The sequence below is a fragment of the Lepidochelys olivacea genome (genome assembly GCF_965140295.1).
Source record: "Lepidochelys olivacea isolate rLepOli2 genome assembly, chromosome: 24".
In the NCBI taxonomy this organism is placed as follows: domain Eukaryota; kingdom Metazoa; phylum Chordata; order Testudines; family Cheloniidae; genus Lepidochelys; species Lepidochelys olivacea.
In genome coordinates, this window is record NC_140434.1 from 1,498,808 (window position 1) to 1,524,983 (window position 26,176).

Sequence of the window (26,176 nt, forward strand, 5' to 3'; positions counted from 1 at the left end):
ACTGGAGGCATTTGCAGCCAACAGAGCTTTTCCAAATCCCCGCTGGGATGGGCAGCCTGAGCAGCGGGGGTGTCTTTGGAAGCAGAGTGGGGGACCCCCCCAGCTGTGGCAGGGGAGAGGCTTGTCCAGTGCGTCTCATGCACAGCGTCCGGCCAGCTCTCCTGGCGGCGGGGCCAGGGGCTCGGGGCAGGACAGCGAGAAGCAGGGAGGCTGCTCCAGGGCCAGGCGTGCAGAGGAGAAGGTTCTAGGACCCGCAGAGGGCAAGGGGGTCAGGGGTGGGGGTTGGCTGAAGCAGGGCCCAGGAGAGTGAATGGGCCATGCAGGTGCGTGGAGGAGCCGGGCTGGTCCCTCAGGGAGTGTTGGCTGGCCCAGGCCCACTGACTCTGGCTAAGGGGCTGTTTAACTGCGGGGTCCCTGTCTCTGACGGGCCAGTGCCAGACACTTCAGAGAGAGAACAGAACAGGCCAAATACCAAGTGATCCATCGCCTGTCACCTGGTCCCAGCCTCTGGCAGTCGGAGGTTTAGGGACACCCAGAGCAGGGGGTCACATCCCTGAACAGCCACTGATGGACGTATCCTCCATGACCGTATCTCATTCTTTTTTGAACACAGTTATACTTTTGGCCTTTACAACATCCCCTGGCGATGAGTTCCACGGATTGACTGTGTGAGCTGTGTGAAGAAGTATTTCCGTGTGTGTTTTAAACCCGCTGCCTGTTAATTTCTTTGGGTGACCCCTGGTTCTTATGTGAAGGGGTAAATAACACTTCCCTAGTCATTGTCTCCAGCCCAGCCATGATTTTATAGACCGCTACCATATCCCCCAGCCGCCCTTCGTTGGCTCTGCTCCAAACTGAGCAGTCCTGGTCTCTTTATTCTCTCCTCACATGGAAGCTGTTCCAGCCCCCTAAGCATTTTTGTTGCCCTTCTCTGTACATTTTGCAAGTCTAGTATGATTTTTGGAGAGGAGGAAAGCAGGCCTGCAGGCCATATTCAAGGTGTGGGTGTCCCATGGACTGATATGGTGGCATTGTGCTCTGTGGAACTAGCTGTAGCCCTCTCCACCTTGTGAGCTTTTCTGCCTGCCCTGTACACGCAGTGGATGTTTTCAGAGAACTATCCACCATGACTCCAGGATCTCGTCCTTGAGTGGTAACAGCTAACTGAGACCCCATCCGTTTGTAGGTGCAGCTGGGATTGTGTTTTCCAATGTCCCTCAGTTTGCATTTATCAACATTGAATTTCATCTGCCGTTTGGTTGCCTGTTACCCAGTTCTGGGAGCTCTTCCCTGTCAGCTTTGGACGGCTCTATCGCGAGTCATTTAGTATTGTCTGCAAACGTTGCCACCTCCCTATTTACCCCTTTTTCCAGATCACTTGGAACAGGCCTGGTCCCAGTGCAGAGACGTGGGGGCCCTGCTGTTTCTCTCTCTCTCCCCAGAAGAATGGGGACAGATCCTGGGCCTGATCCAGCTGGCGTCTGCGCTCCCTCGCCCCCGACCCCAGGCCACTGCACTAGGTTCTGCCCTTTGTCATCTGCATTTCTACAGCCGCTGCTTCACCCATGTCCCTGGAACTGGAACCCGGAGCGCTCCCTGCCCTTTGCAGCACCCCTGGTCTGGCTGCCTCAGCACTGGTCCCCACGGCTGGGCTCGGCAGCAGGAGGCCCGTGGTCCCTGCCTGCCACGCACACACGTGGCCAGAAGCTCCTTGGCCCAGGCAATCCTGGTGACTGCTCCTGCTCACTGGATGTTTTCTTGCCATTAATTTCAGCCTGTTGCTCCGTACTTTACCCCCGCTCCCGCCTCTGCTCCCTGCAGAGCCTTCTGGCTCTTAGCCTGACCCTGCTGTGCAAAGCTCTGTGCTGAGGAGGCCCCAAAGAAAAGTCACCAGGACTCCTGCTCCCCCCCCCCCAGCCCCTCAGGGATCCACAGAACTGGTGCTATGGCCTGGTGGCAAGGAGCCTCCCTTCAGTGAGGCAGCCCTGGCCCACCGGGGTCCCACTCTTCCTCCAGCGAAGCCCTGTGCCCTTACTGCCACCTCCACCCCCACCCCGTAGCTGCCTTCACACTCCTGCCTGGAAGCTGCAGAATAACCCTGGGGTCAGAGGGGGAATTTTCTGTAAAAATTTTATATGAAGACTGAGTGTGCCTCAGTTTCCCCCACATGCTGCATTGTCAGCTAGAGGGGGCGGGAAAGAGCTGTTTGCTCGCTGGGGCGGCCTAGTGATGCAGGTGGGGCTGGCGCTGGCTGTCTGGGGCCTGTACCCCCCTCACTGGAGGGTCCATGAAGCCAATCACCAGGACGTTGGCCACCCGCCAACTCCCGTCCAGGGCTGGCCCCCGTCGGCTGGAAACCCCCGGGTTTGATCCTGGGGAACGCAGGAGCGAGGAGGGGGCAGGAGGCCCCGGGCCCTTGAACAAAGCGGCTGCAGAGGGACAGTGCGGGGGCCCGGGGGTCACGGCTTGGCTGGGCTGCGGGGGGCTGGGCCGGGCTGTGACTTTCCTCCCTGGTACTGCCAAGGTGCCAGCGCTGGCCAGGCGCCCGGCGGGAATGCCCGAGCCCTGGTGAATGCCCGAGCCCTGCTGAATGCCCGAGTCCTGGTGAATGCCCGAGCCCTGCTGAATGCACGAGCCCTGGTGAATGCCCGAGCCCTGCTGAATGCCCGAGTCCTGGTGAATGCACGAGCCCTGGTGAATGCACGAGTCCTGCTGAATGCCTGAGCCCTGGTGAATGCCCGAGCCCTGCTGAATGCACGAGCCCTGGTGAATGCCCGAGCCCTGGTGAATGCACGAGTCCTGGTGAATGCCCGAGCCCTGGTGAGCTAAAGGTGCCGGGGTGCGCGGACCCCTCTTCTCCCTCTGCGCCCAGGCTGGACCGGGCCCGGCCCACTCCCCACCCCCGGGGGGGTCCTGGGGGGGCGCTGCCCCCCAGCACCGGCTGGCTGCCCTGGGGAGGGGCCCGGGCCGCGAGGGTGAGCGGGGAAAGGCGGGCTGCGAGCTGCGGGGCACGCGGGGCGGGAACGGACCCAGGCGTCCGGCGGCCGGGCCCCGCCCGCTGCAGCGCGTCCGCCGGGCCGGCAGGGGGCGGGGCGGCGGCGGGGGCGGAAGCCGCGTAGCGGGGCCTGGGGGCCGAGCGCAGGTAGGGGGCGGGGCGTGACCTGGCCCTGCCCCTCGGGACCCCCGCCCCCCCGCAACCCCCGCGGCCCCCCCGCGCCCTGCCCCCCCGCGGCCCCCCCGCGCCCCCGGAACTCCCGCGGCCCCCCCGCGCCCGGCAGGACCCGCCCCGCGGGTGGGGGGAGCCCCGGCAGCCTCCGCTCGCTCCCTCGGCGGGGCAGGTAGGGGCCGAGCCCGGGTCTGCGCGGCCGCGGGGCGCTGAGCGGCCAGGTGGGGGGCAGGCCGGGTGCGGGGGGGCGGGTGAGGGGCAGGCCGGGTGCAGGGGTGTGGGGCAGGCCGGGTGCAGGGGGGTGGGGGGACAGGTGTGGGGCAGGCCGGGTGCAGGGGGGTGGGGGGACAGGTGTGGGGCAGGCCGGGGGTGGGGGGTAGATGGGGGGCAGGCCAGTTGTAGGGGATGTGGGGGGCAGGCTAGGTGCAGAGGTGTGGGGGGGCAGGTGTGGGGCAGGCCAGTTGCAGGGGATGTGGGGGGTAGGCTAGGTGCAGGGAATGTGGGGGGCAGGCTAGGTACAGGGGATGTGGGGGGCAGGCTAGGTGCAGAGGGGTGGGGGGGCAGGTGTGGGGCAGGCCGGGTGTGTGGGGGCAGGTGGGGGGCAGGCCAGGTGCAGGGGCTGTGGGGCAGGTGACTCGGTTATGCCAGAAACCAGTTCCATGTTGGGGTTTCTGTAAAGACCAGCCCCCCCACATGCCATGATGCGGTGCCCCAAGGGGGGGCACCAAACTCATTGCCCCCCGCCGGTGGGTGCAGGTTCGCCCCAGGCAGGGCGGTGGGTGGGTCTGTGTCCCTGTGATCTCTCCACCCTGGCCTGGCAGCGGGGGCTGCCCCATTGCCTGGGTGAGAGCTGCCACCCATGGGGCCTGGGGCCCCGTCCATCCAGCCAAGGGGCAGGTGCAGCCGGGCTTTTTGCCCCGAGCAGGGAGCTCTGACCCTGTGGCCGGCTGAGCCCCTGCTCAGGGTGTGTTGGGGGGTTCCCAGGGGAGCTGGGCTGGGATGAGGGGTCTGGCTGGCAGCTTGGGATGGCCCCACCCACGCTGGTGCCAGGGCCTGGTCCCTGCAGCCCACCCCCTGGGTGGGTCCCCCCGCACAGGCGGGCTCTGAAGGGTTGGGGTGGTTTCCTGTGGCCGGGGAGGGGCCGCACTGGACCCGTCGTTGCTGTAAGCCGCCCCAGAGCCGTGCTGTTAGATGTACACGCGCCAGGACCACAGCCCTTCTCCGGTCTTGCTGCAGGGGCCCCCCCAAGAGGGCAGCATGGAAACGGGCCTTGAGCCGCCCGTGCTGGCTTTGGGGTGCCGCCCTGCCCCTCCGCAGGGAGCTCTCGGCTTCCTCATTCTGAGTTCTGCTTTGGCTGGCAGCTGCCTCCTGGTTGCAATTGCAGACAAGAATGGAAAGTCCCACTCTCCCCGCCTGGCCTGCAGGGAGGCTGGCAGCCCCTGCCCGCAGCCCCTGCCCGCGGCAGACGGGATCCGGCGGGTCCCTCCGGAGCAGCGAGGAGGTGGTGGTGTAACGTGCTGGCCGAGCAAAGGTGTCTGTGCGTCTGCAGACAGGTACAGCCCTGGCCAGGGGGGCGAGCTCCCCGCTGGCCCCGAGGGGCCACCCGCTCAGGGGACGGGGAGGCGTGCTGTCCGTGGCCCGGGGGCTAGTTAGCAACCGCTGTGGTGTCCTGGCTCCCAGCCCCCCTTGCTCTGACTGCTCTTCTCCCAGAGCAAGAAACAGAACCCAAGGGACAGTGGGGTTAAAGGCACCTGCTGCTGTCCTTGACCCCTGGGCTCCCCTAGCTGTGGGGCAGGGTGTCCCCGAAGCGGCAGGTGCCAGGCAGGCTGGGTAGTGGCGCGCTCAGGGCCGGGGGGCTGAGCTGTCTGGAACAGGGAGGATTGAGCATTATTTAGGCAGCGCTGGCAGCAGATCAGAGGTAAATACGTCTGTGCAGCTCCCAGCACTGCAGGAGGCCTCCGGGCTGTCCCCACGCAGCCCTCAGCCTGTCTGACGAGTCTGCCCCGGGGCTGTGCCCAGGCTCCAGGCAGCCTCGGTTAGCGCCACCTCTCATGCCCCAGGCAGGCCTGGCCTTTGCTGTCCCCTGGGGTGGGGCTGGGGTGGGTGCAGGGTCCTGCTAGGGAGGCCTGGGGGCCGAGCGAGGCAGGTCAGCAGGGCCCCTCCTGTGGGGCTCGGTGGGAAGCCCTAGGTCTGTGCCAGAGTGTAGCGAGTGGGGGGCTCCCCACTGAGCCCCCGAGTCGAGATGACCTGCCAGGCTGGCTGGGTGGTGGGGGGGATGGAGGTTGAGCCACAAGCTGTGGGGGTAGATTTTGGAGGGGCAGCAGGGGCAGTTTCTCCCTGGCCTGCATTAGGTTACAGGAAGCTAAATTAAGAGCCGCCTGAATCTCTTCCTGCTGCAGCATGAGCGATCACATGGGCTGGGGCTAAATATAGGGCGGGTGGTAGCTTGGCAGTGCCTGTCACTGAGGGGCCAGAGCAGAGCAGGCCAGTCCATGACATGCAGCACTAGGGGCATGGGAGGTCTCGGGGGACAGTGTAACACCCCCCTGCCCCGCTGCATGGGCGAGCAGGTTATATGATCTTCTCGGGGGGCAGCTGTTTCCTCCTCACTCACCCTGTGCCCTAAACCCAGGACGGGCTGGGGGAGCTGCTCAGGGCGGAGGGGTGGGATCTAGACCAGCAGCAGGGTACCCTGGTGTGGGCTGGGGACAGCTGTGCCCCAGAGAGGGAGATGGGGGGCAAGAGCCTCTGGGGAAGTTGGAACAGGTGATGTGCTCCCCACCCTGGAGCAGCATCTCTTCCCTTGTGCTGTGCCGGGCCCGAGGGGCACTTTCGTGGCCCTTTGCTGGTGAGCCCTGACATGCCCCCGGCTCCTCTCCAGGTCGCCCCTGGCGTAGGGGGGTCCCCTTTGGGTCCCATGCCTCCCTCGCCATGGTAACCCTGCTGCAGGAGCTGGGTTGGTTTAGCTTTTCGCCTGTGCCGTGTCAGGGGGCTGCCTAGTCTGCCAGCTGTGAGCCTGCCCCCCGACAGGAGCTGGCGGCCGCAGTGCCAGGGCACCCATTACAGGGAGAGAATGAAGTATTGTGAGCAGGGAACTGGCTCCCACTGGCCTGATGTGACCCTGCTGGGGGCATGCGGAGCAGCTGGGGGACCCGGCTAGTCGGGGGCTGTGCCAGGGGTTGGTTTGATTCACCCAAAGGACCCTGCATCCAGGATCCCAGGAATTGCCAGAGCGAATCTGGCCAGAGGCCCAGCCTGCCAGGTTTCCCCCCTGCCCTGCCAGGGGCTGCTACCAGCTGCCACATGGATGGGACAGGAGTCCCTGGTTTGGGGTACCCTCCCCGGGAAGGGTGTTTTCCCCTGTGCAGGCCTCAAGCCCTCAGAAACTGCTCTCCGCTGAGTGCCCTCCCACTCCACCTAAGAGCCTTTCCTGAACCCTGCCCAGCTCTGGGCCTCGCTGGGACCTTGTGGCAGGGAGTTCCGCTGGCTGCTGGTGTGTGGTGCGAAATGGGGCTTCCCTCTCTGGGTTGTAAGTGTGTGCGTTCCGGTGCTGCTCCATGAGGCTCCCCTCCCCGGACGGTCCTGTCCGTTCCCAGACGGGAACCAGCGTTGGGTGCAGTGACCAGAGGTGGGCGCCCCATCGATTTGGAACGCAGCGTGACCCGGGCTTCTCGGTTCTCTTCCATCTCCGTCTGTAACCCCCCATCACGCCCCCCCGCCCGGTCGTGCACCTGCATCGGCCATGACTAACCCCGTTCGCCATGTGCCAGAAGCAGAAACGTGCCCTGGCGCCTTCAGCCTCTTCCTTCCCCTTTCGGGTCTTTCCCTGGGAACATCCTTCCTGCCTCTGAGAGTCTGTGACTTTCTCCCTGCCGGGGTGTGTGTGTGTGGGTCACTTGGGGGCCCAGCAGCTGGCCGGGGCGGGGCTCTTGAGCAGGAAGCCTGCATCAGGAGAAGGGGGAAGGGAGAAGGGAGCCTGGGGCTGCCACCAGGCCCTGGGCAGAGCCCTGTCTGGAGTCCTGGAAGCCCCTGAGAAACCAGGAGTGCTGTGGGGATCCTGGGGCAGGAGGGATCACCCCCCAAAAACCTCACGGGTCCCCCTGATGTTCCAGCGGGTCACTTGATGTCAGAGCCGGCCTGGGCCTGAGCCGGAAACAGGAAGCTGCCTCCCTTCCTCCTGGCACTTTCGCTCTGTCAGCTCAGCCCCGAGGGCTCAGTGGGTCGCGCCTCCCAGGTACCCTGGGTTCTCAGACTCTGTGCCTAAATCAATCCAGCTTGGCCCCGGGGCAGCTCCTACCCAGCCCCTCCCTGTCCCAAAACCCCCCAAACAGCCCCCTCTTCTGCCTTCCCTGCCCCAAACTGCCCGCCCCCCCTTTCCTGCCCATAGCCCCCCAAACAGCCCTGCCCCCATGCTCCCTGTGATGCTGCCCCAGCGGTCCCCTTCTTCCCCCGGGGAGGGAGCAGGAGCAGCTGCCCCCATTGGCTGCTGGCAGCCTTGTTTCCATGATGTCACCATACGGCGTGTTCTGTCCTGGATCCTGTGGCTCCTATTGGCCACGCTGGGCCAGCCTCCGTGAGGTCACCTTGTGGGTCTGTTGTGGGGGCTGGTCCCCCCTGCCCCTCCCGCATGGCGCCGTCCCCCCCAGCCTCCACCCCTCCCGCATGGCGCCGTCCCCCCCCGGCCTCCGCCCCTCCTCCGTGGCACCGTCCCCCCCCGGCCTCCGCCCCTCCCCTGTGGCACCGTCCCCCCCCCGCCTCCGCCCCTCCCCTGTGACACTGCCCCCCCCCGCCTCCGCCCCTCCTCCGTGGCACTGTCCCCCCCCGCCTCCGCCCCTCCCCTGTGGCACCGTCCCCCCCGCCTCCGCCCCTCCCCTGTGGCACCGTCCCCCCCCCCCACCTCCGCCCCTCCTCCTTGGCCCCACGCCTCTGGTGCTGTCCCTCACCCCTCGGCCTGCCATCCTGGCCCTGCCCTCCTCCCCGCTGATGCCCTCCTGCTCCCTCCCCAGATGCCGTGAACCCCGCCGCCATGGCGGAGGAGAAGCCACCGCAGCTCGTGGACTATTTTGTGGTGGCCGGCTTGACCGACTCCTCCAAGGCCTTGGAAGAGGAGAGCCAGCAGCCCCGGCCGGCCCGGCCCAGCGAGCCCATCACCGACGTGGCCGTGGTCATCCGGTCGCAGGGCGAGGACGTGCCCCAGGGCTTCACCTGCATCGAGAACAGCACGTCCGGCCACCCCGCGGACCTGAATGCCAGCCTCCTCAGCAGCCCCCAGACATACCTCTGCTACAAGCGGGGCCGCGGCAAGCCGCCCCTCATCGAGCTGGGGTGGGCATGGGGGCCGCACTCAGCCCATCTCTGGGAGTCCCGTCCCCTCCCCAGGGCTGGGCAGGGCTCCTCCCCCTCCCCCTGGACTGGACCCCCCCCTCTGTTGGGCTGGGCCCTTGCCTTTCCCCTCCCCAGGGCTCCTCCCCCTACTCCCTGGACTGGACCCCTCCTCTGCCCCCTCCTGCTGGGCTGGGCCCTTCCCTTTCCCCTCCCCAGGGCTGGGCAGGGCTCCTCCCCCTCCCCCTGGACTGGACCCCTCCCCCCCCTCCTGCTGGGCTGGGCCCTTGCCTTTCCCCTCCCCAGGGCTCCTCCCCCTACTCCCTGGACTGGACCCCTCCTCTGCCCCCTCCTGCTGGGCTGGGTCCCTTCCCCTCCCCAGGGTTGGGCAGGGCTCCTCCCCCTTCCCCTTCCCCTTCCCCTTCCCCTCCCCCTGGGCTGGGTAAACGGCTCTGGGGTGGGGTGCCCCACCCCCACAGCAGTGCCTGCTTAGCCCCATCCATCCCCGGCAGGGTGCACTGTGAGGGGAGGGACCGCCTGAAGCCGGGCTACGAGATCATCCGCACGACGCCCTACAGCCGCTCTGCCAACCTCAGCTCGGGCGCTGCCAGCCACCAGCGCACCTTCCTCACCTACCGCCGGGCCGCTGAGTCCCAGGGCCACAACACCCTGGGCATCACCGACATCTGCCTGGTCGTGCCCAGCAAGGGGGAGAACACGCCTCACACCTTCTGCCGGGTCGACAGGAACCTCAACGCTGGCATGGTGGGTCCTGGCGGCCCCTGGCTCTGGGCAGGGTGTGAAGGCAGCTGGGCCAGTGCCGGGCAGGGCAGAGCTGTGCTGGGTTCTTTGACCTGGTGCCAGCTGTCCCTCTGCCCGGTGCCGCAGCCCCACTGACCCTGCTCTGCTCTCTCCTCGCAGTGGGGCCCGGCCGTGTTCCTGTGCTACAAGATGGCCATGTCCAAAGCCAACACCCTGGTCTACGAAGCAGGTAGGGCCCCCGCTGCCCCCCGAGCCTGGGGGGAGGGGAGACCTGGCCCCCGCTGCCCCCCGAGCCTGGGGGGAGGGGAGACCTGGCCCCCGCTGCCTCCCGAGCCTGGGGGGAGGGGAGACCTGGCCCCCGCTGCCTCCCGAGCCTGGGGGGAGGGGAGATGCTGTGCCCCGAGCCTGGGGGGAGGGGAGACCTGGCCCCCGCTGCCTCCCGAGCCTGGGGGGAGGGGAGACCTGGCCCCCGCTGCCTCCCGAGCCTGGGGGGAGGGGGGAAGCTGTGCCCCAGCCTGGGGGTAGGGGAGACCTGGCCCCCACCAGCGACATGCAGTGGGGACCTGATGGCCCCAGGTATGGGGTGGGCAGGAGCCATGCCAGCAGTGCTGGTGCCTGGCAGTCCTGCCCCTGCTGTCCCAGCGCTGGGCCCCTCCAGCTCTGCCAGCCCCCTCACTCCTGACCCACAGCCCCTGCTAGCCCGGACCCCCTGGTTCTCCTAGCGCTCTGCGTGGCGTGCGTCTCTCTCCAGGTCTCTTGAGCCGCTACCCTGAGCAGGACAGTGAGTCATTCCCGCTGCCCGACTCCGTGCCCGTCTTCTGCCTGCCCATGGGGGCCACCATCGAGAGCTGGCCCGTCAACACCAAGTACCAGCTGCCTGTCTTCTCCACCTTTGTGCTGACTGGGGCGTCAGGGGACAAGGTAGGAGGGTCTGGAGGGGGAGAGATGGTATTAAGGGAGGGGGCCTGGGCCATTCCAGTGGGTTGGAGTCTCTGGGGACCTGGAACGGGGTGAACAGCCCAGAATCAGGGGGTCCTGCCTGGCTCCAAGGCAGAAGCCGCAGGCTCACTGTGTGGAGGCGCCTCCTGCTGGTAGGTGAGCGAAGGTGCTGCTTACCCTGCCCCGACCTCCCCTCCTCCCCCCATGGCCCGGGACCCCCTGCCCTGTCGTCCCCTCCCCCCATGGCCCGGGACCCCCTGCCCTGTCGTCCCCTCCCCCCATGGCCCGGGACCCCCTGCCCTGTCGTCCCCTCCCCCCATGACCGGGACCCCCTGCCCTGTCGTCCCTTCCCCCCGTGACCGGGACCCCCTGCCCTGACATCTCCTCCCCCATCGTCTCCTCCCCCCCGTGACCGGGACCGGGACCCCCTGCCCTGTCGTCTCCTCCCCCATCGTCTCCTCCTCCCCCCGTGACCGGGACCCCCTGTCCCGTCGTCTCCTCCCCCCGTGACCGGGACCCCCTGTCCCATCGTCTCCTCCCCCGTCGTCTCCTCCCCCCCGTGACCGGGACCCCCTGTCCCGTCGTCTCCTCCCCCCGTGACCGGGACCCCCTGTCCCATCGTCTCCTCCCCCCATGGCCAGCCCCACCCCTGCCCTGTCATCTCCCCCCATACCTGGGGCCTCCACCCCATTGTCGTCCCCCCATGACCGGGCCTCCTGCTCCATTGTCTCCCACCCCTGCCCCCCAGTGGTGCTGGAACACTTTTTACAGTGTGGGTGCTGAAAGCCAGTCGGCCCACTCCTGCCCCCTTACTCCTGTCCGTGCCCCCCGCCCCCCAGTCCCCGGAGCTGGGGCCAGGAGCAGGGCCATGGCTCTGGGACAGGGCCGGGAACACAGACAGAGGTCAGGGGCAAAGGCTGGGACCCTGTGTGTGGGGCTGGAAGAAGAGTCCCTGGGGCTGGGCCGGCAGCAGCGGGGACCCCGTGTGCAGACTCCAGGTGTGGGGCCCGGAGCAGAGCCCTGGGTGGTGGGCAGGACCCCCACAAAAATTGGGGGTGCTGCAGCACCCCCACCCCCTAGTTCCCACGCCTATGGCCCCCCTCAGTGACTGGGCCCCCTGTCAGGTGTACGGCGCTGCCATCCAGTTCCATGAGGCCTACCCGCGGGAGCGGCTGTCGGAGAAGCAAAGCCTGCGGCTGGGCCTGCTCAGCGTGGTCGACCGGCGCCCCATCACCAGCAAGTCGGTGCAGACTCGCCGCAGCATCTGCGTCCTGTCGCACTGGCCCCTCTTCGACGTCTTCCGCAAGTTCCTCATGTTCATCTATCGCTACTCCATCTCGGGGCCCCACGTGCTGCCCCTGGAGACGTGAGCGCCGGGGGGCCTGGGGCGATGGCGGGAGGGGGAGACCTGGGGGGAGGCGATGGGGGGAGGGGGAGACCTGGGGGGAGGCGATGGCGGGAGGGGGAGACCTGGGGGGGAGGCGCTGGGGGGAGGGGGAGACCTGGGGGGAGGGCGATGGGGGGAGGGGGAGACCTGGGGGAGGGCGATGGGGGGAGGGGGAGACCTGGGGGGAAGGCGATGGCGGGAGGGGGAGACCTGGGGGGAAGGCGCTGGCGGGAGGGGGAGACCTGGGGGGAAGGCGCTGGGGGGAGGGGGAGACCTGGGGGGAGGCGCTGGGGGGAAGGCGCTGGGGGTGGAGACCCCAGGGTGGATCTGTAGGGAATGGATGGGGGGTAGGAGGAAAGTCCCCCACAGTGAGAGGGGCTAGGGAGCCCCCACCTCCCTCTCTGACGGGCTCGTCTCCCCCCAGGCACATCTCCCACTTCATGCACAACGTCCCCTTCCCGTCTCCGCAGCGACCGCGCATCCTAGTGCAGGTGAGTGGCCCCTGCCCTAGGCAGATGCTCTTCTGCTGGGGCTGCTAGCCCTGCCCTGGAGTCAAGGCGTCCCCGGGCGATGCTCTGGAGCTGCTCCCTACGAAGCCAGGCAGGACTCAGGGGAAGCCTCCTCTCTGGGAGCAGCCTGTCCCCAGGGCAAGAAGCTCCCCCGGCTTCCACCTCCCTGGGTCCGACCTCGGAGCCTTCAGCCTCCTCTGCCCCTCCGTGCGCTTCCCCCAGCCAGTCCGCCCAGGCGGGGTCCTGGGGAAGCCAGAGGGTCCTGCCCCCCAACTCCGCAGTGAGACGGGACTCTCAGCCAGCCAGTAACACAGAAGGTTTATTAGACGACAGGGACATGGTCTAAAACAGAGCTTGTAGGTACAGAGAACAGGACCCCTCAATCAGGTCCACCCTGGGGGCAGGGAGGCTAGACCCCAGTTCTGGGCTTCCCTCCATTTCCCCAGCCAGCCCTAAACTGAAAACTCTCCAGCCCCTCCTCTGGCCTTTGTCTCTCTCCCGGGCCAGGAGGCCACCTGATCTCTTTGTTCTCCACACCTTCAGCTGGCACCTTTGCAGGGGAGGGGCCCAGGCCATCGGTTGCCAGGAGACAGGGTGTCGGCCATTCTCTGTGCAGACACCATCACACTGGTCCTCTAGGGCTCGGCAACAGTCACACCCCCTGATCCCACCACCTAGAGACTTAAGAAATGCCTAGGGGAAACTGAGGCACCCACACAGTACTCAGAGAAAGCATAAAGAACATTCCCGCTTCGTCACACCTGGCCCTGGCCCTGGCCCTTCTTTTCTCCACGCTGGCCACTCTGCTTACATTTGGCCTTCAGCTGATGTTTTGGGTCAGTGATTCCCAGCCCATGTCTATGAAAGCCCGAGGCTCCTGTGAGCCCCCCAAATCCCTGCCCCAGGGCTGTCCCTCACCCTGCCCCGCACTCACACCCATCCCTGCCCCCTGGGCTGCCCCCTGCTTGCCCCCATCCCTGCCCCCTGGGCTGCCCCTCGCTCCTCCCCATCCTTGCCCTGGGGTTTCCCCCTGCCCTCACATACCACCCCCCTTCCCTGCTCCCTGGGCTGTCCCCTGCCCCGGGGCTGCCCCATGTCTGCCCAGGTTGAGAAAACCGACCATGCCGTCAATCTCGTCTCCCCCCAGATGTCTCCCTACGATAACCTGCTGCTGTGCCAGCCTGTGTCCTCCCCGCTGCCACTCAGGTACAGCCCCCGGGGGGTGGTCGGGGCAGCCTGGGGGGTGCTCATGCCTTGGGGGGAGGATTAGGGGCTCAGGATCCCTTTGGTGATTTGGGGGGGACGGGCAGTGCCTGCTCTGGCTGTGGCTGTGTTGTGGGTGGGGGGGAGGGGGTTCTGTGTTGTCTGGATGCTGCATCCTCTCCCCCCTCTGCCCCACAGCGGAGCCAGCTTCCTGACCCTGCTGCAGAACCTGGGCCCCGAGAACGCCGTCACGCTGCTGCTGGCCGTGCTGACCGAGCAGAAGCTGCTGATCCACTCGCTGCGCCCCGACGTGCTGACCAGCGTGAGCGAGGCGCTCGTCTCCGTGAGTCTGGCCCTGGGGTGGGGAGGGCAGTGGGCCCGCCCCCTGGGCTCGCTGACTCCTCTCTCCCTGCCCTGCCCCAGATGATCTTCCCGCTGTGTTGGCAGTGCCCCTACATCCCGCTGTGCCCACTGACGCTGGCAGACGTGCTGTGCGCCCCCGTGCCCTTCATCGTCGGCATCCACTCCAGCTACTTCGACCTGCACGACCCGCCCCGCGACGTCATCTGTGTCGACCTCGACACCAACACCATCTTCCTGTGAGCTCCCCTGGGCCTGGTCCCCGCCCGAGCCATCGCTCCGGGAGAGCGGGCCCCGGGCGTCCGTATTCCTGGGCATGTCCCCAGGGGGAACCCCGGTGTCCTGCCTGGCCCTTGGCCGGCCCTCCCCTAACGCGGCCCTCGCAGCTCCGTGCGACGTGGCGTCCGCCCCCTCTCCAGCCCCGGAGTGGCTGCGTCCCGGTGCTGGGCCGGGGAGGGTGAGCGGGGGGCCGGGGCAGCCCAGTAGGAGGCGCTAACGGTGAGGGCAGCCCGGCTTTGTGCTTGTCTCGTCTCCCCTGCCAGGAGTGAGGAGAGGAAGCTGCTGTCGCCCCGCTCACTGCCCCGCCGGCCCTGCAAGGTGCTGCTGGCTGCGCTGCGTGCCCACTTCCAGCAGCTGGATGAGAGTGAGTGGGGAGCTGGGGGGGTTGGCGGGGCGTCTGGGGGGGCTGTGCTGACCCCCTGCTCCCCACAGTGTACAACAAGCCGGTGGAGGAGGCGTCGCTGGAGTTCCTGCTCACCGACTACGACCTGGTGTACGGGCGGCGCAAGCAGCTGGAGCTGGAGATCCAGGCCTCCTTCCTGCGCTTCATGGCCTGCGTGCTGAAGGGGTACCGCTCTTTCCTGCTGCCCATCACCCAGGCGCCCTGCGACACCACCCACGACTCCAGCAGCCTCTTCTTCCTGCAGGGTGAGGGGGGCACACCTGGGGGGGATGGGGGGCGGGGGCGCCTGCGTGCTGAAGGGGTACCGCTCTTTCCTGCTGCCCATCACCCAGGCGCCCTGCGACACCACCCACGACTCCAGCAGCCTCTTCTTCCTGCAGGGTGAGGGGGGCACACCTGGGGGGGATGGGGGGCGGGGGCGCCTGCGTGCTGAAGGGGTACCGCTCTTTCCTGCTGCCCATCACCCAGGCGCCCTGCGACACCACCCACGACTCCAGCAGCCTCTTCTTCCTGCAGGGTGAGGGGGGCACACCTGGGGGGGATGGGGGGCGGGGGCGCCTGCGTGCTGAAGGGGTACCGCTCTTTCCTGCTGCCCATCACCCAGGCGCCCTGCGACACCACCCACGACTCCAGCAGCCTCTTCTTCCTGCAGGGTGAGGGGGGCACACCTGGGGGGGATGGGGGGCGGGGGCGCCTGCGTGCTGAAGGGGTACCGCTCTTTCCTGCTGCCCATCACCCAGGCGCCCTGCGACACCACCCACGACTCCAGCAGCCTCTTCTTCCTGCAGGGTGAGGGGGGCACACCTGGGGGGGGATGGGGGGCGGGGGCTGAGCTCCCATGTGACCCCCCTCCCCCATCCCCCCCAGGTTTCCTCAAATCCCGGGACCGCGCCTACCACAAGTTCTACGGGCAGCTGCTGCGCACGCAGCTCTTCACGCAGTTCATCCAGGAGTGCTCCTTCGTCAGCGACCGGCACGCCTGCCTGGAGTTCTTCGACACCTGCGTCGAGAAGGTGACGCCCCGCCCCGAGCGACGCTTGCCCCTGACGCCCCAGCAACGCCCGCCCCGAGCGACGCTTGCCCCTGACGCCCCCGACACCCTGCTCCTGGCACCCCAGCAACACCCTGCCTCTGACCCTCCTAATTCCCTGCTCCTGGTCCTACTGGCCCACCCTTAGCAACACCCTGTCACAGTCCCCGGGCGATGCTCTGGACCTGCTCCCTACAAATCCAGGCAGGACTCGGGTGAAGTCTCCTCTCTGGGAGCAGCCTGTCCCCAGGGCAAGCAGCTCACACTGCTTCCACCTTCCTGGGTCTGACCTCGGAGCATTCAGCCTCCTCTGCCCCTCAGCGAGTCTGCCCAGGTGAGGTCCTGGGGAAGCCAGAGGGTCCTGCCCCCCAACTCCGCAGTCAGACGTGACTCTCAGCCAGCCAGTAACACAGAAGGTTTATTAGACGACAGGGACATGGTCTAACACAGAGTTTGCAGGTCCAGAGAACAGGACCCCTCAGCCAGGTCCATTTTCGGGGGCAGTGAGCCAGACAACCCCGTCTGCCCTTCACTCCTCATCTCCAGCCAGCCCCAAACTGAAACTCCACCCAGCCCCCCCTCCTCTGGGCTTTGTCCCTTTCCCGGGCCAGGAGGCCACCTGATTCCTTTGTTCGCCAGCCCTTTAGCTCTCACCTTGCAGGGGAGGAAGGGCCAGGCCATCAGTTGCCAGGAGACAACATCCCACCCCTAGCAATGCCCCACCCCCGGATCTTAGCAACATGCTGCCCCTGACATATCTAACAATGCCCCGCCCCTGCCCCCTGGTGCCCCTAACTCCCCCTCCCTCCACCCTGATGACACCCCACCCCTCTCTGGCGCCCCCTGCAGTGCCTCACCCCTCCACCCAAGGGCTGTCCCTGCAACTTGCTCAGCCACAGATCCTGCTCACCCCCACCCCAGACCCCATCCCGTGGGGCTCGGGGGCCTGGACCAGGCCACTCCTGTGACTGAACTGGGCGGGGGCTGAGGCAGCTCCCAGATCACGGCCAGTGTCGGGGCGGGGGGGCAGACCAAGGCAGCCCTGTTCTGGGGCAGGGAGCTCCCAGCCAGGGGGTGTTCTGGGGGACATGCTGGCCCGCCCCGAGCCGCACTCCCCTCCCCAGGTGCAGGTGGATCTGGAGAAGGCCGAGGACGCGCCCCTGATGGAGCTGGACGACTCACACGGCAGTGAGCACACAGTCTTCATCATGCCCCCCGAAGAGCCCCTGGGCCCCGATGGCGCCGAGCTGCCCGCGCTCTACTGGTGAGACCCCCCCCCCCAGCGACCCGGTCCCCCCCATATCTCTAGCCGCTCCCTGATGCCCCCTCTCCTCCCCCACAGCTATGACAGCTTCCCCGTGCTGCGGTCCGAGCTCTTCGAGCGCTCCCAGGACCAGCTGGCGGCTCTGCTGTGCCAGCCCAAGAGCAGCGCCCCCAGCAGCCCCGCACCGCGCAGGACCAAGCAGGTGACGGCCCAGGCTCACTAGTGCAGCGAGTGGGCTGGGCTCAGCCCTCCCTGCAGGGAACACCGGGAACGAGCCCTGGGAACCAGCGTCCTTGGGGGAGCTGGGGGGGGCGGGGTTGCCAGGCGCTGGGTGGGTGGCGGAGGCCTGTCCTGGGTGGAGCTGGGTGGGGCCTGACCTAGGCAGAACTGATGGGGTGCCAGCCCCTTGAGGCGGTGGGGAGGCCTGTCCTGGGCAGAGCTGCCCCCCTGACCCGGCTTCCCCCCCAGGAGATGAAGGTGGCGCAGCGGGTGGCACAGAAGTACTCGTCCGTGCCCGACATGTGGGCACGGTGCCTCCTGGGGCACTGCTACGGGCTGTGGTTCATCTACCTTCCCACCTACGTGCGGGCCGCCCCCTCCAAGGCGCGGGCGCTGCAGACGGCCTACGAAGTGCTGAAGCAGATGGAGAGCAGGAAGGTGGTGCTGCCAGACGAGGTGCGGACCGCCCCCCGCGCCCCTAGCACCAGCCCCCCGCGCCCTGCCCACGTGACCCAGCAGCGCCCACCCGGCTGACTGCACAGGGCGGCACCGGGTTCCCCCACCCCCCTCACGGTGCCCTGTGCTTCCTGCCCCCCAGGTCTGCTACCGCAGCCTCATGCAGCTGTGCGGGCAGTACGGCGAGCCGGTGCTCTCTGTCCGCGTCCTGCTCGAGATGAAGCGGGCTGGCATCGTGCCCAACACCGTCACCTATGGCTACTACAACAAGGTATCAGCCTGGGGCGGGCGGGCGCCTGGGGCTGGGGCCAGGGCGGGCCCTGAGGGCTGAGGCGGGGAGTGATCCCTCTGGTGATGCTGTGCCCTGGGGGGCGAGAGCGTGGCGATGTCTGCTGCTGGGGGGGAGGACGGGGGGGGCCCCCTCCCCCGATTTCCCAGGTAACCCGTGGCCCCGGGGGGCTCGTTCCCTTGCAGGCCGTGCTGGAGAGCAAGTGGCCCTCGGGCACCCAGGGCGGGCGGCTGCGCTGGGCCAAGCTGCGCAACGTGGTGTTGGGCACCGCCCAGTTCCGGCAGCCCCTGCGGCAGCGGCAGCTGGAGAGCGAGGCCCACGGCAGCACCCTGCCAGGTGTGTGGGGCATGTGGGGTGGGGCCGGCTGGGCCCATGGGGCGAGGCTAGGGGGGCCAGGCAGGGCAGCGGTGGGGCCGGCCGGGGTGGGGGTAGGGGGACCAGGCCCCTGGGCAGGGGTGGGGCCAGCCGGGGTAGGGGTAGGGGAGTCGGGCCCCTGGGCAGGGGTGGGGGTCGGGCGGCCAGGCAGGGCAGGGGTGGGGCCGGCCAGGGTGGGGGTAGGGGGGCCAGGCCCCTGGGCAGGGGTGGGGCCAGCTGGGGTAGGGGTAGGGGGGTCGGGCCCCTGGGCAGGGGTGGGGGTAGGAGGGCCAGGCAGGGCAGGGGTGGGGCCGGCCAGGGGCCGGCCAGGGTGGGGGTAGGGGGGCCAGGCCCCTGGGCAGGGGTGGGGCCAGCCGGGTAGGGGTAGGGGGGCCAGGCAGGGCAGGGGTGGGGCCGGCCAGGGTGGGGGTAGGGGGCTGGGCCCCTGGGCAGGGGTGGGGCCGGCCAGGGTGGGGGTAGGGGGCTGGGCCCCTGGGGCAGGGGTGGGGCCGGCCAGGGTGGGGGTAGGGGGCTGGGCCCCTGGGGCAGGGGTGGGGCCAGCAGCCCATGTTCTCGCTCCCTGGCTGTGCAGAGAACCAGGGCCCCCAGCCCCGCCCCAGCCTTCAGCGCCAGACCACGTGGGCCGGGCGCAGCCTGCGTGAGCCCTCGCCGGGCCGCCAGCTGGCGAAGAGCAACAGCGGCACCTTCCCCCGCAGCGAAACCTCCGCCGTGGAGTCCGGCGTGGCCCAGAGTGAGTCGCAGCCTGGCGGGGTGGGGCAGGGAGCTCGCCGGGAGGGGGTGGGCAAGACGAAACCCGGGGACAGGGCCCCTGCTCAGGCACTCCCGGGTAGGGGTGCGGGGGTCACCGGGCTTGGGGGATGTGCTGGGGTTCGGAGCTGTGAGGGACCCGGCTTCGCCCCCCCCCCGTAACCCTGTTTTTCCCCCCAGTGATCAAGGCCCTGGGGGTGCTGGAGCCTGGCAGCGACTCGTTCGTCGCCCTCCCCCCCGGGCTGCGCCAGCTCCTGGACGGGCCCGGCAGCTCGGAGGACGGGAGCCTGTCTGACCTCAGCTTCCAGACGGACGAGAGCGACCGGCCGGCCCTGGACAGCGCTGAGGTGCAGCTGAGCCTGGGGCCGGGCGCCCGGGGCTCCAAGCCGGGCCGGCGCGACGAGAACCACAACAGCCTGGGGGGGACGCCGCGCCGGGGGCTGGCCGCCAAGCTGCAGCAGCTGCTATCCCCAGCCAAGCGCCCCTCCCCGCGCCACACCGCCAGCGTGGAGCAGCCCAGCACCCGGTGGGACGCCGGCTCCCTGCGCCGGGCCTCGGAGCAGACAGAGCCCCCGCCGCGCAAGAGCCCCGTGGAGAGCCTGCTGCACCCCCACGAGCGCCCCGACTCCACCGCCTCGGAGGTAGGGGCTGGGACGCGCCTCCCACTGCTCCTGGGTGGGGGTTGGACTGGGGGGACCCTCTCCCATAGCTGCTGGGCTAGGCCTGTGGGCAGGACCCCCCCACACCCTGCTCTGGGGCTGAGGGTGTTGCACTCCTGGAACTGGCAGGGACCTGGTGCCCCCGCGTGAGCTGCTGGGCTGGAGACCTTGGCATGGGTGGGAGCAGCATCAGCATCTCCTGCGGGGAGGTCCCACTGAGCTGGGGGGTCCCCTGGGGCTCACATCTCCTCTCCCCCCAGAGCTCCGTCTCCCTGGGCAGCGAGTTTGACCTGTCGGACACGTCGCTTGGCAGCTTTAGCCTGCGCAAGTCGTCGGACCCGCTGCCCGAGGCCTTGGCCGGGCCGGAGCTGCCCCCTGTGGAGGTGAGGCCCCCCCGACCTGCCCTAGGCCTGGGCTGGAGAGATGAGCCCCCCCCGGGACCTGCCTGAGGCCGTGCCTGCTGGGTGGGAGTCCCCTGGGGCGAGCTGGGGGTAGGGGTGGGGCTGAGCCAAGTTCCCCCGCCCCCTGGGGTGAGCTGTGGGGTGGGGCTGAGCAGAGTTCCCCCCCCCCCGGGGGCGAGCTGGGAGGTGGGGGTAGGGGTGGGGCTGAGCTGAGTCGTCCCCCCGGGGCGAGCGCAGGCTGGGGGTGGGGCTGAGCCGAGTTCCTCCTCCCCCTCCCCCTCCCGTGAGCTGTGGGGAGGGGGTGGGGCTGAGCCGAGTCCCCTGTCCCCGCCTGGGACGAGCTGTGGGGTGGGGGTGGGGCTGAGCCAAGTACCCCCCAACCCGGGGCGAGCTGCGGGGTAGGCGTGGGCTGGGGCCGAGTCCCGTCCCCCCGGGGCGAGCTGCGGGGTGGGGCTGGGGCCGAGTCCCGTCCCCCCGGGGCGAGCTGCGGGGTGGGGCTGGGGCCGAGTCCCGTCCCCCCGGGGCGAGCTGCGGGGTGGGGCTGGGGCCGAGTCCCGTCCCCCCGGGGCGAGCTGCGGGGTGGGGCTGGGGCCGAGTCCCGTCCCCCCGGGGCGAGCTGCGGGGTGGGGCTGGGGCCGAGTCCCGTCCCCCCGGGGCGAGCTGCGGGGTGGGGCTGGGGCCGAGTCCCGTCCCCCCGGGGCGAGCTGCGGGGTGGGGCTGGGGCCGAGTCCCGTCCCCCCGGGGCGAGCTGCGGGGTGGGGCTGGGGCCGAGTCCCGTCCCCCCGGGGCGAGCTGCGGGGTGGGGCTGGGGCCGAGTCCCGTCCCCCCGGGGCGAGCTGCGGGGTGGGGCTGGGGCTGAGCCGAGTCCCCCCCGCAGATCCGGCTCTCCAGCTGCTCGCGGTGCCAGGCGTGCGGCTCCCTGGTGCACGACGAGGAGGTGATGGCCGGCTGGACGCCCGACGACTCCAACCTCAACACCAGCTGCCCCTTCTGCGCCCGCCCCTTCGTGCCCTTGCTCAGCATCGAGATCCAGGACTTCCAGCAGCCCCCCAGGTCAGACCCTGCCCTCGGCGGGAACCCCCTGCAGCCCCCGCCCTCAAGGGGGTCCCCCTGTACCCTCCCTGTCCTTGTGGGGGACACCACTGCAGCCTCACACCTGTGGGGGACCCCATTGAGGTCCCCCCACCCTCAGGGGGACCCCCCTGCAATCCCCCCCATTAGGAAACCGCCCTGCAGCTCTCCCATCCTTGGCGGGGGGGAACCCCACTGCCGCGCCATGCTCTGCCCTCTGAAGTCTGGGGCGTGGGGTGACTTGGGGGGGCGATGGGCGGGGAATGGCCTGGGGGGCGGGCTCACATCATTCAGGGGTCTGGAACCTGCCTTGTTCTGGGATCTCGCCGGGTGCGCCGTCGTCATGAGAACCGTCGGGTGGCAACCGCCCTTGGGCGGGGGCTGGCTGATGGGAGGGCTGTTAAGGGGCTGTGTCCCCCCAGGCGTGGGGGCTGGTGCCAAGCAGCCCAGCAGTAACCAGCTCCCTCCCTCCCCAGCCCCTCGGAGTCTCCCCAGAGCCGCGGGGAGCAGCCACCAGCTGCCCGAGGGCCGGTGCTCAGCGACCGCTCCCAGTGCCTGGCTCTGGACGAGGCCGAGCCGCAGCCAGGGGACCCCCCGTCGCTCTGCAACGGCTGCGTGGACTCCTCGGTACGGCCCCCCCCATTCCCCGCCCCATCAGTCCTGAGACCAGCCCCCTGCAGCTGAGCGAGGCTCCCCCCAGAGCCAGCCAGAAGGGGGCGCTGCGGGCACTGCCTCCAGAGCCCCACACTCCTGACTCCGCCAGGCACCTGGCTGCACTGCCCAAGGGTTACTCACCCCTGCCCGAGGGAGGGCTGGGACTGCGGGGCGGGCAGAGCTGGGCAGGGGGCTGTGGCCCGGCAGAGGGGCGTGGGCTGAGCTGGGCGGGGGGCTGGGAGAGGGGCGCGGGCACAGCTGGGCGGGGGGCCGTGGCCCGGCAGAGGGGCGCGGGCTGAGCTGGGCGGGGGGCTGGGAGAGGGGCGCAGGCACAGCTGGGCGGGGGGCCTTGGCCCGGCAGAGGGGCGCGGGCAGAGCTGGGCGGGGGGCTGGGAGAGGGGCACGGAAACAGCTGGCCGGGGGGCCGTGGCCCGGCAGAGGGGCGCGGGCTGAGCTGGGCAGGGGGCTGGGAGAGGGGCGCGGGCACAGCTGGGCGGGGGGCAGGCCGGTCAGTGGGCCCTGAGCGCAGCCTGTCTCCCTGCAGGGGCCCAGGAGCCCTGCCCCACGCTTGGAGCTCGTGACCTTTGCCTACCTGAGCCCCCTGGTGCTGCGCAAGGAGCTGGAGAGCCTGCTGGAGAACGAGGGCAGCGAGTTCCTGGCCCAGCCAGAGCTGGTGGACAGCCATCCCATAATATACTGGAACCTGGTCTGGTATTTCCAGCGCCTCGGCCTGCCCAGCAACCTGCTGCAGCTGGTGCTGGCCTCCCAGCACGTCAGGCCCACGCCCCAGGTACGGGGCCTGCGGGAGGGGGAGGGGTGCCCGCCCCCTGCACCAGCGGGCAGCCCGGGAGCTGGGGGGTCCCCCCCGGGTCCTGACCCGCACCCCCGCACGTCTCTCTTGCAGGTCCAGCCCCTGGAGGCCCCCCCGGTGTGCGTGCGTCTGCTGTGGGATGTCCTGACCCCAGACCCCAACAGCTGCCCCCCCCTCTATGTGCTTTGGAGGATCCACAGTGAGAAGCTGGGGCGGGGGCACAGGGGTGGGGTGGGGGAGGGGTGCCGTGGGTCAGCACGGGGGGTTGGGGTGGTGTCCTTGGGGCTTGGGGCAGGGAACGGCCTGTGCAGTGACCCCCACTCTCTCCCCACAGGGAACAGTGCTGCCCGGCTGCAGTCCTGGCGCCATCCCAGCAGCCCCTTCTCGCTGGCGTTCCTGGAGGCCGTGCTGAGCCATGTGGGGCTGGGCGAGATGCATAAGGCCATCGCCCTCTTCCTGCAGACCCTGGCCCTGGAGCCCAGCCCCCCGCCCCTGCAGAGGTACCGCCCCTGGCTCCGCCCCCTGCAGAGGTCCCACCCTGGCTCCGCCCCCTGCCCCAGACCCCGCCCCCACCCCTGCAGAGGTACCGCCCCTGGCTCCGCCCCCTGCAGAGGTCCCACCCTGGCTCCGCCCCCTGCCCCAGACCCCGCCCCCACCCCTGCAGAGGTCCCACCCCTGGCTCCGCCCCCTGCCCCAGACCCCGCCCCCACCCCTGCAGAGGTTCCGCCCCCTGCAGAGGTCCCACCCCTGGCTCCGCCCCCTGCCCCAGACCCCGCCCCTGCAGAGGTACTGCCTCAGGTCCGCCCCCTGCCTCCGACTCCGCCCCCTGGCCTGCAGAGGTACTGCCCCTGACTCCACCCCCTGCAGAGTCCACCCCCCAGCTCTGCCCCCTGCAGAGGTACCACCCCCTGCCCCTGGCTCCGCCCCCTGGCTCTGTCCCCTGCAGAGGTACTGGCTGCTGCCGCTCTGCCCCCCTCTGCTCTCCCTCCCTCTGCTCTGTCTCCCCCACTCAGTGTCACTCTCTCCCCGTCCTCCTGTAGGAGCATTTACCGGGAGATCCTCTTCCTCATGCTGGCTGCACTGGGCAGGGACCACGTCAGCATTGGTATGGGGCTGGGGGGGTATTGGAAAGAACAGGGACTGAGAGGAGCCTGCGGCCGGGCCATTGGTGGGCGAGGGGAAGCATGGATATTGGGCCTGCCGGGCCCAGTGGTGGGGAGGAGGGGGGGGATACTGGCCTGGCTGGGCAGGGCGCCCCATTTGGTCTGCATGGGTGTGGGGGAATACTGGGCCAGCCGGGCCCATTGGTCTGTGGGGGGGGGGGATATGGGTCCAGCTGGGCCCATTGGTCGGCGGGGGGGCGGATAGCAGGCCAGCCGGGCCCATTGGTCTGAGGAGTTGCGGGGGGGCACCACACTCGCTTGGCCTGTGGAGGGGCTGGGGGACCCGGGGTGCGCGGGTTGGCTGCAGGCTGGGCCCCGGGCCCCTCAGTGCCTGATCCCCGTCTCCCCCGCAGCTGCCTTCGACAAGAAGTACAAAGCCGCCTACGCCAAGGTGGCCAGCAGCCTGGGCAAGGAGGAGGTGACACGGCGGCGGGCACAGCCACCCAGCTCCAAGGCCATCGACTGCCGCCGGAGCTTCGGCGCCACCCTGGAGTGCTAATGCCAGGCCGCCCGGGAGCCCAGGACCCCTCCCCCCAGGAAGGAATTTGGGGACCGAACTGGGTCTCTCAGGGGGTGGGGGGGAGGAGCGAGCAGCTCCACGGCAGGCGGGGGGCAGGGCATAGCTGATACCAAACCATGTGCCACCCCCACCTACCCCGGGGGTTCTTCCGGGAGCCGGGGGGCAGCACTTGGTGCCCGCTGAGCCGAGGCAGTCAGGTGGGACCTGGAGAGCCCCCTGCTGCCCCCGGCACTTCAGCCAGTCCTGCCCCTGGGGGCCGTAGCTCTACGCTGCCCCCCCCGCCCCGCGGGCTGGGAGGAGAAGCAGGGGCAGCTGCTGCCCAGCCATAGGGCAAAGAAGTGGGGGGCTGGTCGGGCAGGGCCGAGATCCTGCTCTGGGCATAGCCCAGCCCCTCCTGTGCCGACTGGACTGGGGTCTTTGATGGCCCTGCTGACGGCAGCTCTCAGCGGCTGCCCGTGCTGGAGGAATGGGAGGGGCCCCAGGAGCCACGGGTATGTCTGGGGGGTCGGCACTGCTCAGCCCGCCTGGTGGCTCCCCCCAGACCCCGGTGCTGTTTGGAGCCAGACACTGGTAGTGAACCGGCCCCGCGGACGGGTGAGCATCCGTCCAGCCCACGGTTCCTGCATCCCCAGAGCTCTCTCTGTTTTTGGACACTGTCTTTGGCGGGTCCCCCGGGGCACAGCCCCTCCTCCAGGGCAGTTGGTGCTTGGTTTTTTTTAACGTCAGTGTTAATATATTTTGTAATTTATTTATTCTCCCCGTGGCCACTGTTCGCTTGTGCTGTAACCGCTGTGCTGGTGAGCGAGTGCCATGCAAGCCGGGCCCCACGACCCCCCGCGTGCCCCCTGCTGGACACCCTGGGCTGCCGTGGGGCTGGGTCATTGTGCACTCCCCATCTCACTCACTCCTGCCCGGGAAGCTGTTTCTCTCCCCCCGTGGCTGGGAAAGGGGCAGTAGGCACTGAGGGGGAGGGGACGCTGGGGGCTCCCCATGCGCTGGTGCCTGTGCCCCCCTATCTCTGGGGTTCATACTGTGCAATATGGCGTCACCCCTCCCCGACCCCTTTGTTTCATTTGGGTTTTTGTTGGGTCTGTAAATAAAACCGCTTCAGTATTTTCTCTGCCTTGTGGTGTGGGGGTGTGTGTGTGTCTGGGGTTGCAAGGAGGCAGCCTCAGCCCCTCTCCCCCACGCATCTGTCTCTGCCCTGCCCCTCCCTTGGCTCTGGGTGGCCGAGAGGAGCCCCCATGGCTGAAGTGGGGTGTAGTGGCGAGGGGCAGCGCGGGTCTGGGCTGGGCCCACCTGCTGCCAGGGCAGCAGAACTGGGAGGCAGCCCCCTGCCTGTCCCCCCCCCCCGCGTCTGATTGGCTGCCTTCCCCACTATCCTGCCTCCCTGGGCAGAGAAGCCAATCAGAGCGCCAGCTGGGGCTGAGCTGGGAGGAGTTTGGGGGAGCAGCAGGAGCCAGGCAGGGAGGGTGGAGGAGAGCCCCTGTTTGCAGCGGGGGATCCCGGGGGCTGCCAGGGGCGGGGAGCTGGGCGCTCCATGCCACAGACTGCGTGTGCAGATCCCAGCTGGGTCCTGCCGGCGCCTGCCTGGGGGAGCGGCAAGGCTGTGATCATCACCCCCTGCTGTGGGGCGGGGCTCAGACACCCCGAAAAACCAGGCACGGGCTCTTACCAGCATCTCATGAGCTCTGGGGCCTGACTCAGGGCTTGGTGAGACCACCCCCCTCCCCTCTGCCCAGCTGGAGGCATCCAGTACCACGGGGAGCCCCAGGCCCCCCTTAGCGCTTGTCCCATCTCCCCTCCCTGGGGCTTTGCCCGGGCACCTCTGACTCCCAGCAGGTGCCTCCCATCACCCCGGCTTGGAGCGGTCTGGCCCCCGTCCTGTTCTCACAGCCCCTGCTTGGCAGAGGCCCGTGGCCTGAGCAGTGCAGAGCCCGTCCCAGCCCCACAGCGAGGGGCGCATGTGCTGAGAGCTCGCGGGGCTCTGCAGCGAGGTTCACAGCACCGACAGCCGTACAGGCCCCGGCTTGTTACAGCTGCTGCGCTCTGGCCGGCTTGTGTCTCCGAGCCCGGCTGGCTCCTTTCGCGGCTCCAGGACTGGCCGAACCTCTCTGCTACTGCCAGGTGAGAGCCCCTCCCTCCCCGTGCAGCCGGCGGGAACCCCAAACCTCCTGCTGCAGCCTC

The 26,176-nt window shown here is 69.0% G+C and overlaps 1 protein-coding gene across 1 annotated transcript; it reads left to right on the forward strand.

The window, feature by feature from the left end:
* The first annotated feature begins 3,837 nt into the window (after positions 1-3,837).
* On the forward strand, positions 3,838-25,112 carry DENND4B (DENN domain containing 4B). Its single transcript, XM_084613311.1, has 29 exons — positions 3,838-4,719; positions 7,279-7,400; positions 8,173-8,491; positions 9,001-9,253; positions 9,410-9,479; positions 10,002-10,171; positions 11,314-11,555; positions 12,001-12,067; positions 13,233-13,291; positions 13,487-13,631; positions 13,712-13,887; positions 14,191-14,291; positions 14,360-14,575; positions 15,198-15,343; positions 16,485-16,624; positions 16,703-16,826; positions 17,093-17,299; positions 17,442-17,570; positions 17,774-17,924; positions 18,535-18,693; positions 18,891-19,351; positions 19,630-19,752; positions 20,648-20,823; positions 21,318-21,468; positions 22,040-22,285; positions 22,400-22,505; positions 22,641-22,806; positions 23,347-23,411; positions 23,823-25,112. The coding sequence occupies exons 1-29, from the start codon at positions 4,358-4,360 to the stop codon at positions 23,966-23,968; spliced, it is 4,998 nt and encodes a 1,665-aa protein (XP_084469437.1). The 5' UTR covers positions 3,838-4,357; the 3' UTR covers positions 23,969-25,112.
* Positions 25,113-26,176: the final 1,064 nt, after the last annotated feature.